Source organism: Hoplias malabaricus, chromosome 13 (assembly GCF_029633855.1).
Source record: "Hoplias malabaricus isolate fHopMal1 chromosome 13, fHopMal1.hap1, whole genome shotgun sequence".
Taxonomy (NCBI): Eukaryota; Metazoa; Chordata; class Actinopteri; order Characiformes; family Erythrinidae; genus Hoplias; species Hoplias malabaricus.
The window spans coordinates 9,233,823-9,247,979 of NC_089812.1; the positions used below are offsets into that span (position 1 = coordinate 9,233,823).

General features: G+C 38.7%; 2 protein-coding genes across 2 annotated transcripts in view; both read right to left on the bottom strand.

The window, feature by feature from the left end:
* septin9a (septin 9a) overlaps positions 1-3,416 on the bottom strand; it is a 73,660-nt gene extending 70,244 nt beyond the window's left edge. The window contains exon 1 of the mRNA XM_066641683.1: positions 3,118-3,416. Coding sequence (XP_066497780.1) covers positions 3,118-3,139 — 22 coding nt within the window. The 5' untranslated portion in view covers positions 3,140-3,416. The remainder of the gene's footprint in view (positions 1-3,117) is intronic.
* A 4,432-nt stretch (positions 3,417-7,848) lies between these two features.
* LOC136665283 (T-cell antigen CD7-like) lies at positions 7,849-12,433 on the bottom strand. The gene is made up of 4 exons (XM_066642843.1): positions 12,330-12,433; positions 10,540-10,854; positions 8,863-8,987; positions 7,849-8,329 (listed from the first exon to the last, which is right to left on the bottom strand). The coding sequence occupies exons 1-4, from the start codon at positions 12,418-12,420 to the stop codon at positions 8,222-8,224; spliced, it is 639 nt and encodes a 212-aa protein (XP_066498940.1). The 5' UTR covers positions 12,421-12,433; the 3' UTR covers positions 7,849-8,221.
* Between the last annotated feature and the right edge of the window lie 1,724 nt (positions 12,434-14,157).

A 14,157-nucleotide genomic window follows, 5' to 3' on the forward strand; every position in this document is an offset into this window, starting at 1 on the left:
AGCTATACCCATTTGCACAGACTATAATAAAGCCTATATTACACTGATCGTGTTACTTATTTACCTGGAGGGCTGAGGGAGTGTCATACAGTAATAACTGGTCAAACACATACAGACAGAGCAGGTTAGATTATGGTGTTTGACAATAGTGAGGTGAAAATTGCAAGGTTTAAATTGATAGCTCACATTAAATCCAGTCGTTCAAAATGCTCCTTGTAGAGGATTCTTCATAGTGATAGTGATAAGAACCAGATGTTGGAAGAGTGTAATGTCACTCAAATCTTGCTCACAGGAAGCTATAATCTATGACATGTTAGGAATATTCCGCCGGATGCTTCAGGCAGTCAGTATATAGTTTCAGAAAATGTGTTGGAGATATATAATGGGAAAATAGCCAAAATAAACTAACAGCATAGCAAAGCAAAGTACATATTGTCAACTTTCCTAATTTTCAATGGAGGTCAATGTAAAACATCATTTTGCAGCATATCTATTGGTCCATTCATGATGCTAATTCATTCATTCATTATCTGTAAGCGCTTATCCAATTCAGGGTCGCGGTGGGTCCAGAGCCTACCTGGAATCATTGGGCGCAAGGCGGGAATACATCCTGGAGGGGGCACCAGTCCTTCACAGGGCGACACAGACACACACACATTCACACCTACGGACACTTTTGAGTCACCAATCCACCTACCAACGTGTGTTTTTGGACTGTGGGAGGAAACTGGAGCACCCGGAGGAAACCCACGCGGACACGGGGAGAACACACCACACTCCTCACAGACAGTCACCCGGAGCGGGAATCGAACCCACAACCTCCAGGTTCCTGGAGCTATGTGACTGCGACACTACCTGCTGTACCACTGTACCACCCATGATGCTAATTTCACTTATTAATTTACAAATGGTTTAAAAATTGAAGATACATGTTTTTCCTTGGACAATGATGAAATGTAGATTCCCTGGTGGTTGTGGGTATTAGTTATATTTGTGCTGCAGACTCAGTGAGCCCTGCTTCCTATCCGCACCACTGTAAAATTCTCTACAATTAAACATTTCAAACGGAACCCCTTCTTAATGGTTGTGTGTACAACTCAGTGACTGAATTATGTAGGATTACATGGTGGAATTCCCCTTTAAGCAGTGCACTGGGTCAGTATGTTCCCTTACTCTGATTCTTCCTCCCTTCCAAAGGCCAGAGCTGGATTTGAGGAATATTCTCTGAATGAGATCAGTGTCTATATACACAAGGAAGAGAGAGAGAGAAGAAAGAGAGAAAGAAAGAAAGAAATATATAGAGGTTGAGAATACATGATCCAACATGTGTGTGTGAGTGCAGTGGGGTGTGTGTGACAGTGACTTTGGCAGCTCTTACATTCCACTCAAATCATTGTGTACACAACATGTAGGGAGGGTTTATAAAGCTGAGCAGATTTCAGAGGACAAAAACCCACTGCTTTTCTCAACCTGAGTGAAACCGCCCCGCGATGAATAGTAAATATGTGCAGCTATGCTGGGAGAAAGGAAATGGAGCGTTAATTTACAAAAGACCACAACAAAGAAGGGACTTAGACAACGCTGGTGGTGTTGAAGTCGAAATTATGCCTCAGCCAGGTTTATCTATGAGGTATTCTGCATTAAGCAGTGGAGATGGTGTAATGGCCTCCCAATCGTCCTACGTCCACAGATGTTTATTATTTATTTCCCAAATATAATGATAGAGGTGTAAATTAAAAAAATACATGAACTGATTTGATATAATACTATATTATACCAAATATATCTGTGTAGTATAATGTACCGTGTAATGCTCTAGCAGCAAGCTAATATATTAGCCTCAAGTTAACATGCTAGCCATGCCAAAATACTGATACGTGGCAATGTAATTTGACAGAGTAAGATATGTTGGATCATGACATATACAAAATGGCTGCTTACTCAATACTGAAATACACAAAAAAAAATCCAAACAAATAAATATGACATATTGTAAATAACAAACAATCACAACTGCCGTTTTAAACCGTTTTAAAGACAGCGCTCCAGGCACTCCTGCTGAAGTTGATTTTCCTGCTCTGGACAACAAAATTGCATTTTTAAACCCACCAATTCAAAACCGGGCTCATGTTGCACCCCTTGTGAGAATTAGGAATGGAAACATTGGTCTGTAGCTCTGAAAACAGTGCCATATCAAGATTTCAGGAACTGGATTGAACATGCCATACAGTTACTTATCTGTGGGGGAAGTTTACGGGGCTACATGACACACCCATCTATGTTTTTAGGTGGAAGATGCACACAGCTAAATTAAACACAACAACCTGGATAACCAGCTTTTGTGTCTGTGTATTATATGTGAATACAGATATTTGTGGGTGGCTGCCAGTTTTGGTCATAAATCACAGTGCGTTGTTTGCAGTCATTTTTCAAAGTGGTAATATGGACTAAGCAAACAAGTATAGAGCTCTTGTTCATTGTGAGAGATATTGTGAGATTGAATAGCGGTTTGACAGCATTACACCTATGTACTGTATTCACACCAACATGTCCTAGGTTAAAGAGGTCTAATGTGGCCAAAAACATGATGACACCATCTTGCCGATAGTTACTTTTTTCTGAAATAAAGGATATTCACTGGGAGTTTGTCCCCTTTCACATTACTGTCTCAAGAACACTGCTGCAAGTATTTAATGGCTTTCAGCCATGAGGGTATTATCATTCATTCATTATCTGTAAGAGCTTATCCAGTTCAGGGTCACGGTGGGTCCAGAGCCTACATGGAATCATTGGGCACAAGTCATGAGTGTATTAATAAGGTCATATAATGTTGTTGAATGGTTAGTTCTAGATCATGAATTCCACTCCAACTCAGACTGCTGCACACACAATTCTAGAGGGCATTATATCCTTCGTGCCTACGTATGGCACAGAGTATTGTGACTTTGAGCTTGTGTGCACCTCCAAGACTGTCACTTCATTTCATGGTTTTCTATGATTAGTTTACAATGGGTTCACCTTGAAGTAGCTCAGTTCACTCGTTGTAAACGGTGCCTACACACAGTGTAATAACTGTAACAATCTGATGTCATTACTCTCTCTCCGAGTTGGACTCACCTGATGTCGAAGATTTCCTCATGTTCCACAGCGAAGGCAGCAATGAACAACACAACTCCAACAGAAAAAAACACGCCGTCTAGCTGTGAATATAAACGTAATTCACGTTTAAAGCTAAAAGCAATCTTTACGTCTCGAGACCCAGGTTAGCTCACGTGCGTCCACTTTTGGCGCCGCCCCCACCTCAAATAATCCCCCTGGTCCGGCGCGTGCAGCACACAAACAGATTTCTTGGTCACTTAATTCAGATTAGAAAGATTCAAAATCCGCTTCAAAGGAACAGAATACTGTCGCCTAAGGCCAATATACTCTCACTCTGTCTCTCTCTCTCTCAGACACACACACACACACACCTGAGGCAGACTCCGCCTCCTGAAAGAACAGTACACACCTGATTTTGAACTTATTTCAAATTGTGAGGCGTTTCCTAAAGGCTAATCTACTGTATGCTAACATGCTACATTTATTTGATTAAGTCGATTTTAACACACTTTTTCAAGCATGATTCTAATGTCAGATTAGTATTTTCCAATTAAATTACTTAAAGTTTATTAACATTTTGTGAAATGTAGGAGGCATTTGAGTTCATGCTTAAACTCAACATATATGACTGGGATTAGGGTAACATGTTTTGAAAGGGTATTTTTTAAAATATTAGAAATATAACGTGGGAATAAACGTGGCACCTGAACAGTACCAGCAGGTTTTGTCTATGGGTTAAAAATTAAGCCCTCTAATGGACGCACTCTAAGGGCAGATTTGGGACCAGGATGTGTTAAACCCACAGCCTATATGGCCAGCCCATCTGAAGAAACAATTTCTCTCTAAGATAAATCACAGTGGGCCCATATGGCCCCATTTAAACAGAGGTACTGGGGTGGCCACATTTAACCGATATAGTTAGCCCACCCTGGTCCCACTAATAGGCCATGTATCATGACCCAAACTAAGCCCATGACTATTCTGAAACCAATCTTTCCATGTCCAACACATGTAGGCCCCACTGTTGTGTGCTCTACTCTAATCTAATCTAATCTAATGCAATCTAATGCTAATATTTACCTCAGAAAGAGATTAAAACAGTGACAAAATAGCTCCAATTTGCTGTATTATATTTTCCCGCACAAACTTTATTTTCAATGATTTATTGATTAATACATACACATGAATAACATAACCAGTAATAACCTAGTTACACGAATTCAGGCATGTGTTTAACATGAATGACAGGATTAATGTTTGCCCTAAAACATATGACGCTAACATTTATCTCAGTGAGTTTATAACCAATATCTCCATTCAATACATACTTAAACACCTCTTTGATGGGTTTGTAGACTACACTATGAACATTTTCCAAGTCTAAACCTTTTTAGTGTATGTAAAGTAAATAAAAAGCATAAAATTAAAATGCACAAGAAAACCACTCATAAATAAATTATGACAAAAAATTAGTCGTTTAAACCAAAGTGAATTTATTCTCTAACAGGACTGAAGGTCTATTTTCATGTTATTAAAGATGATATGCCGTGAGCGGTATCACTGCAGTTAGTCCAATAGGTGGTGCTGTAGAAGATGAACTTGGAGTATATGATGAACCAGAGCCATTTATGATGACGTCGTTATCAGCACTCACAGAAACTGACAAGGGTTCAGTCACCTATTAGCGGTTACTGGGTGCTACTTAATCCAGACTCAGTTTAAAACAAAAGGCAGAACACAAACAATGAAAACTGAAACACTCTTTAAGGGCCAAGGTCAAGTAAACAGCTTATTACAGTTACTTAGGTGAGATAAAAATATAAAGCTGCTATTAGATTATAAGAAATTCTAGATAAGAATAAACAGAAAACACATCAGTTTTACAAACAAGCAATTGTGGAAATACGCTAATTAAAGTGATATAAACTAATTTATACCTTGTATATATCATGATTATCTGTGGTTTAATGGTGCTTTACTAAGATGGGTATGTGTCATGTCTTTAGAACAAAATTTACTGAGTGACTCGTGTAGATGGAAGTTTCTCATTACCAGATTATAAAAGTCCTTATTTAGGTGTTCATAATCAACCAACACAAGATTATCTGCAGTTATCAGGTCATGAGAATCTGCCCTTGTGTCCACCAAAATTGTGGCAAATTTTTTTTTTTTTGTTTTTCCTCAAGACCCATGGGGTTATGTAATAGTGTGACATTCCCTTTGCAATAAAGTAATGATTTGTTGAAATAATTATAAGTGATTTGTATGTGTCTGTCACGTGTGGGTCACATTATAACAACCATACATTATTACCACCTCCATGTTTCTATATTCACTGTCCTTTTCTTTCAGCTTCACTGTCCACAGTCTACAGACGAAAAGCAATCAGTTGCTCTGTATACCCTGCTCGCCACTTTCACCCTGTTCTCAATGGTCAGGACCCCCAAAGGCCAAACGCAGAGCTGGTGGACCAATGAGGAAGGCGTTTCTAAAAGAATGAAGTGTTTATAAACTCCAAAAGCACTGCTGTGTCTGATCCACTCGTACCAGCACAGCACACACAAACACAACACCATCACATCAGTGTCACTGCAACGCTGAGAATAATCCACCACACACATCTCTGTGGGTAGTCATATTTGGGTCCTGACCATTGAAGACCAGGTTGAAAGAGTGTAAATATATATATAGAGCAACGGACGCCAGGCTGCACAAACAGAGCTTTCTGTTTGCTGTCATTGTGTCTATCGTGTGAAAGAGGCCTGAGGCTTCCTTTATTGTTGGACACACTTTTTTCCAGAGTGACATATTGAAATAATTTAAAATCTTTCGACGTCAACAGTTCAAATCTGATTACTGTTCTGATTATGATGAAAAATGTCAAACACATCAATGAAGCATAATTTGGATTCTAAACACAGAAACTAAAAAAACTCATAAAACTCACCTGGTGTCTACAGGATCATATCAGAGTCATAAACCCCATACAATAATATAAATATTGAACAATATTGCCACTGCAGAGATAGCATTTGTCTATTTAAAAAAATGTGTATATCCGTGTGCATGGATTTTATTTTTAAGTGTTTAATTGAACCATAACTAATACATTACTCAGTCAACTTGAACAATACAATGCTACATTTGTGAAATGTCTGAGTTACATGCCATTATCATTTAATGTCTGCATCACGAACAAAAACTGACACACTGACCTTAACCATACTAACACAAGTCTTATCATAACACAAGGCTAACCATATCCTTACTCAAGTCTTACCACATGTCTTTAGATTCACCTTCATTATCAGTATTTACTTTACATGCTTTTTATCACCATCAGGAAGACCTGTCCCCACAGATTTATTTGGTCTCCACAGAATGATGTGTCTGACCACAGACACAAATGCACAATAACAAACACACACACACATTAATAAGTATAGCCTGTTTAATAGAAACGCAAGTTGTTGGATGGAAACGATTGCTTTTGCAGTTTACAGTGAATGCCCAGCTCCTATTTAGAGCATGAGCATTGGTGGAAATCAGTGTTGAAGAGCCGAAACCTTTTCTGAGAACAAGTGAGCTATTTCTTTAAAGGGGCCTCAGAAGACCACCACTGAGGAAATCTGCAGGCTATCTTCAAAACACTAGACCTCTAAATGGTTGAGACAACCAAGAAACCTACCAACAACAGGAATCGAAACTCACACTAGACATGAGAGAAGGTGAAACTTGAACAGCATGTGGACAGCAGGCTTTCTGTCGCTCTTAAGGTGTGAAAGTCAATGAACTCTATACACACAGCCTCAGAAGTGTCTACGCTCATTTTTTAAAAACTGTGTACAGCATTTCTCATTTAAAATCAACAACAGCAGTTGTTTGCGGTTTTCTTTAATGTGATATATGTCACATCCGTAAACCTGACGTCATAGAGTTATTTGGGTTGCATCCAACAGGTTTATGGTCATCATGTTAATGCCAAACGATGGCTGGAGGGGTATAAACACCACAGCATCGGGCTAGGGACCAATAGACCTGCATTCTCGGAATCAACTGAGCTCCACTTAATTTGTTTGGGATGAGCTGGAGTGGTGTTTATAATTCAGAACATCCAGACCTCACTAACATTTATTTATGTGATTCAGTACAAGCAAATCCTCACAGCAATGGTGTCAAATCTTCCAGAAGAGAAGAATGGGTCCTGCTGGATGTAGAAGATGCGCTAAATGTACTGGCTCAGAGAGGTCAGAGCTAAAAAGATTCAGATGATATGTCAAAAGTAGGTGGATGTGGGAAGCAAGTCTTCCAGCGGAAATCCCCTTTGGGGTTTGATTTCCGAAGTAGTGATACGGTTTTGAATAATCAAAACATAAATGTGTATTTTAAGAATGAGGTCAAAGTATGGGATTGTTAGTTCTTGTAATGTCAGCACTAAAAGAAAAATCCCAACGTCTTAACATTAAACCTACACAATACAGAGAGCAATGCAGGACTTCTAAACACCTCCTACTCTAACAGTATTGAAATGCACAGGTTCAGATTCAAGCGTTTCAAGTACCAATGTAACAGCTCAAAAGTTTACTTTAGTACCGAGTAACGTACAAACCCAGCCAATCAGCTGCTGAAACCAACACCTAAATGAATTTTATAAGAAGAATAAAACAACTCAGAATCAGAATTTACTGTGTTCAGAATATATATTAAACATAAACCAAAATAATATAAATATTTACATTTATTTGTAAAGAACAAGATATAAAAATTATAAAAAATTGACACATTTTACAACACACTTCCAATTTACAGTAGATACCAGTACAAAAGGAAGAGAAGTCGTCAAAGTGAGTAAGTAAGAAAGGTTTGGGCCCACAACATTATTCCTGATTAACAAACGTGCACACACACACACACACACACACACACACACACACACAAATTACCACTAGTCAGTAGCTGGCTATGAATGTCAGTAGTGACAGTAGACTGTCACTGCAGGGTTAAGTGCAAAGGCATAATGTCAGTGTACAATATATATATATTACTTAGATATGCACTTTTTTATGTATATTAAAGATCAGAAGTCTTTGGTTTGTCAACTCCACTGGAGTTGTGAATTGTATTAAAAATCCTTAATAACGTTTTGCTGGCGATGGGCTCTCATGTCTTCGTAAACTGGGTTGTATGGTCTGGAGCTCTCCTCTCTCTGTTTTGCACACAGGTGCTTAACCTATACACAAAAACAAAATGTTTCAGATGAGTCAGCTGTGTTACTTTTTTTTTTCTCTCTCCACTGAAACCTAACAACATTGCAGAAAGTGCAGTGGCCTGTTCGGGAAATGAACAGAGTGAATCATCACATGCACAAACACCATACGAGAGACAAACAAGTTTTTTTCCCTTTCGCACTTCTGAACAGACACAGACACCCACACATAGTGGCAGTGACAGTAGACTATGAAGAGTTAATAAAACAGTGGCATTAAAACTTCAGGACCATCCAGTATCTGAATATCTGATGCGGTTATATTAATTTAGTTATTTTGATGTATTGTGGTTTGTGGTCCCAAAATATTCATCCCACATCCGTGCTTGAACTTACTAATGTTTATGTGGCTTATGCCATCAAATCCTCGTAGCAATGCTGCGACATCTAGTGTAAAGCCTTCCCAGAAAACCTTAACTGTAATTTTCGAAGTCCCACTCTATCCCTTGGCTCCCTCCATATGGCTATAGCGGCTAGAGCGAGGACAACGTGCTTACCTTGGGTACAGCCCACACCCCGATGAGTACCACAATCAAAAAGAACACAGTGCAGGCAGTCACTATAGACACAATCATCAGCATATCAGGGTTGCTTGGAGGTTCGTCTTTGACTGGGACTGCAACTGTAAAAGACACACATTTTGGGTTAAGGCCATTGACCCACACTTATCCAAAAAAAGTATATGTGCAATTATTTGTCATTGTATAAGATCTTCCATGCACTTCAAACACACATCCAGAGCGCCAGGCAGCCATCCCCGGCGCCCAGGGAGCAGTTGTGGGTTCAGTGCCTTGCTCAAGGGCACCTCAGTTGTGGATTGAGGGAGGAGGACCTTTTTGTCTCCAATTTTCCTGCAGGTTGTGGGAATCAAACCAACATCCTTTCAGTCCTAAGCCCTGTTTCTCTAACCATTAACCGTTTAAAACATGCTCTCTCAGGTCAGGCCGAACTATAAACAATGCACAGAACGAATTCTGATTTGTGACATCACTATTAGAAATTATTTAAAAAATTGTGGTAGAATTTCAGTAATACACTTGAGACTGTGGTGAAGCAGAAGATATTAATTGTGGCATAGAACACAACCCAACACGCTGCAAATATGAAATTGCACTTCACCGTGCTGCAAAACATGCCACAAACCAATGGATGTGTTGTTACTTGAAGACACAAACGTGGGTGGAAATGTTACCTATCCTAGCAACAGAGCCTACAACAAAACGCAGCTCACACTTTGGTTATTCCACCTCACACAGACTATAAAACTGTGGTCAGGTCATCTGCACTTTAACACACAGCTCCATTGCACGTTTCGTGTAAAATGAATAAGCAACACATACATCTCACGCATGAATGTGTGTGTGTTAGGGAGCTGCTTGCCTTTTCAGTTACATGTAGAGATTAAACGCCTGAAATAAAGCATGTGTAAAGCTCGTCTTGAAACATGTCAAATTGGTTTAAAAGGCAGAACGTTCCCTGTTAGTAAACATATGGAAACTCTGCTGTTTTCAGTAAAATACTAGTGATGCAGAGTGATTAAATAATTTCACAATTCTCTGTGATTAATCGCACTGTCCCTTTATGAGATTAAAGCTTTTAATAATTGATATTTAAATGTAAAATAAAAGAATCAATGTACTATCAACAAAATAGAATTATATTTATATTAGCAGTTCTCTATATATTAAAAAAATATAATAAAAAATAAACTGCTGGTGCTTCCATATTAGAAAGGCGTGGCCTAGTGTGGTACGTTAACATGTTCATTTTGACAGCGCTATACAATCAATTACATTAATAGAAAAACATTTTCATAGACAACAATGGTGTGTTTTTGTTTTTTTTTGAAACATTGAAATCTGCCCAGCCACATGAAACCAATCAATGGCCTCCTACCTGTGCCTTATTTGCATATCATTTACCTGAGGCATGTCCTAAATCAGATATTTTGGTAGTTAACCTATAAAACGTTGGCCTGAAATCCTGAAAACAATGAATGATGTTATTGGATCCGAATGATCTTTTCAGGTAGTTAAACTATTACGCTCAAATCTACACACACCCGGTGTGTATGGTCATAGAGACACTACAAACGTGAAATGATACCATACACATCTTTGATGACTAAGTGCCAGTGACCCATGTTTTAAACTTCATAGTACAAAAACACTCACCATCCTTGGCCTTCACAAAGAGCAGACTCGCACCATTCTCATGAGCTGAATCCATTAAAGAGGAATACCGACACGTGTAGGCACCCGAGTCCTTCAGGTTTAGTTTGTTGAGGGTTACCGTTAGATTCTTGAAGTCACCCTTGATGGTAACTCTTTCTTTATACTCAGGTGTGTAAGTTAAATGTTTGGAATTGCTGTCGTAATAAAAGATTTCATATTTCTCAGGCCTCCTCACATCTAGATATAACCCGCTAAAAGATTCGTCAGTGGAGCAGCTGATGGTCAGATTCTCTCCTTCATTTTTTGTCACAAAATCTGTAGAAAAGAGAGGTTTGGGGGAAAGAAACAGACACACAAACAAACAAAGAAAAAAATTTTTTGGTTAGGCTTCAGGCCACGCATCACTACATGGATGAGTCAACTCTAGCTTTCTGAGGTTTACAGCTTTCTGGAGGATTCAGTGATCAACATCATTTTGAGGTGACTGAACTGTCACATTGCTGGTAAATTGAAGCAAAATTTCCCACAGAGTGAAGTGTAATAAAATCACTGTAATGGAAAAAAGAAAAAAACAGCAACCAATAATGATCCTGAAACATAGTCAAGACACATATCCTTCACAAACAACATCGCAGTGTTATACTGTTCTTTAAAGCATTACAAAAATGATGTTTCTTATGATAAGCCTTTGATAGTACAGCTGCAGATGTGTGTGTGTGTGTGTGTGCGGGAGCCTTGGGTTTACTCGTAGCCTGTGAGAACAAGCAACACTAACCACAGTTAACTGACTGAATGATGTGCATAGATCCGTAAAGTAAACATACTTTTTTTACAGTAAATGCAGGTAAACACTACATATTCATAGTAAAGTGTGATAAAAATAAACCTAACTATTGTTTACATATGTACATGTTATTTATAAGCAGCCTAATTAAATATGTCCAAATATCAATCATTTGATTTGAATTGATATAATATGATTACAGTAATAGTATTATCTCTGCATAAACTTAACTATTATAAACAGTAAAGAAGGTTACATTTGCACTAAAATAGCGAAAGTAGGTCAAAACAAAAAAAAATACAATAAAACATGGCTAAAAAATACATTCATAGATTATAATTTTATTAATAAAAGCAAATAAACTACATTATAAACAGTTATTTTCACTCTCACGCTTTAAGATTTTTATTTTAACGTGTTTTTCCTAATCGTAGTTTAGAAGTGTTTTTTAAGTGTTCAGAGTTTAAATTTTTGGTAACGTTTTTATTTTATTGATTTATTGTCCAGGCCAAGGGCTGTGGCTGGTAAAAGTGTGTGCCTGAACGGGGAATAGGAGAAAATGGGGGCATGTGGAGTTCAATGCATCAGCCCCAAAACTGCATTTTACACAGTAGTCCCAGAGGACAATTCTATTACTCAAATACTTCAGGACACATATCTCCATCTCTGCAAATCTGAACATATCAGTCTTCTCTGAAATCTCAAGAGGAGACATCAAAGATTCCAGGGCTGTTTTTCTAGGAGAAATATTTGAGTGAATAAAGAATTCAGCTAAAATCTCCATCTGATCTCAATGTTCTGGAGAAGCTACATAGATGTTAAGGTGAAGCTACAGTGATATTATTGGGAAATCAAGGAGAAACTACAAAGATATTAATGAGGATTCAGAGAGAAATTAAGGAGAAGCTTCAGAGATATTGGACAAACTAGGAGATCCTTTTAATGTCCTATTGGAGAGGTCTGAAAAATAAATAGACTTAGAATTGATCTTGAACATTGTTCTTACCTGCTGTTACTACAGCACTCAGGAGAAAAACTGCGAAGCAGAGCGTCACACATGCAGTCGTCATTGTAGCCTCAGTCTGATATCCTTTCATGTGGAGTGAGGTTTTAAAGATTGAGAGAGGAAGTCTGCATCAGTTTACACCTGCCCCCAGTGTTAAGCACTCACAACTCACTGCTTCTGAAAAAGTCAATACATGCAAAAAAAAAAGACCTCACTGAATTCTTAAGGCCATATTTACACCTATAAACAATACACATTTTTAGAATGCATGTTTGAAGGATTTGGAAAATATTCGATATATGAAACCTTCACAAGAAAACAATGACACTTTCACATCACTGCAATGTTAACAGGTTCTGAAGTATTGCCAACTAGCTCTTGTTCCATTATCAACATATAGGCTATGTTCACATTACCAGGCTGAAGTGGCTCAAATTTGATTTCTTAGCTTAAAGCGAGACTTGTGTCAGAGCAGTGTGAACAGGTAAAATCTGTTTTTTACAAATCAGATTTGAGTCACTTTGGCTATGTTTACACTTTACACTTTGGCTCTGTTTGAGGAGATTATAAATGAGTTATATCCTGTACAGGACAGTAATCTGAGTGGTGTGATGGTGGACCAGCAGTGGTCTACTGTCAGTGGCCTTTTTATGCCAGTGGACCGATATATGATCACTGTCTGGGATTACTAATAAAGAAGTTTCTACAGTGGTTGCAGTACCATTTACAGTCATTGCTAGCACTATTTAATACTATGTACATTATTTTCAGCACATCAGCTACTCAGTAAAACTAGATAAATACAATTAAGGCAAAAAAAAAAAAACAGATAAAAACTCTACCATGTGGCCAATTCAATGAATATAAAATAAAATCACTGGCTGTGGTGCACGGGTCTGTTGCCGTTCGGAAGACATTTTCAGATTTCGCCCCTAACCATATCCTGTAACCGGTGTCCCACTATTTACTCGTCTCCGCCCACTTGGCGGTCAAGCCATCCAATCAGAAATGACCTTTGTCATTTGTCGTTTTTGATTGGCTGAAACTGACGCACATTGTAATGACTGTAAGTGTGGAGCGCGGGTCAGAGGCATCGCTCGCGCAGGACAGAAGAGCAAGATGTGTAGGTTGTGGTGTACGTTAAAGAATCCTGCGTGCTCCCGCGCGCTCGCAAAACCATTCTTGCTCAAAATATATGCGCTCGCAAAAAACTTCTTGCTCGCTCAAAATATCTGGGCGCGCGTGCCAGAAACCTTCTTGCTCGCTCAAAATATACGCGCGCGTGTGCAGAAATATAGGGGCGCGCGTGCGGAAATATCCGTGAACATTCAAACTGAATTTCAAGTGACATTCACGCGTCATGGTCATCATCCATGAAACTGCAGGCTGCGTCTCAAATGGCTTTGCGCTTCCTACACGCACGTGATGAAATTACAGATGATGTACTGAATGTGAGAAGAAAGGAGCTTTGCAGAAGGGAGCTGAATATAAATGGATTTGTGTTAGACGTATAGGGCAGTACTTGGGTGTAGAGGCCGTTATTTATGGACCTACATCTGGGGCTAAACAGGGCTTAGTGACTCATTTGTGATGGAGCCACATAAAAGTAGCATTGTTCTCATGCGTGTTGTTTCTGGGACACATTTGTTTACGTTACAGACAGATACAGGTCACTTACATTTATGAATGTGGACCATCAGCGTCCCTTTGTGAGGGGTGTGAACTGTGGCATGTCTAGTTTAATCGGTGATGAAAGGTTATTCCATTTAATACAGTTAGCAAGATGGCTAAACATTTTCATACATTTTTACCTCAGACATCGGTATAT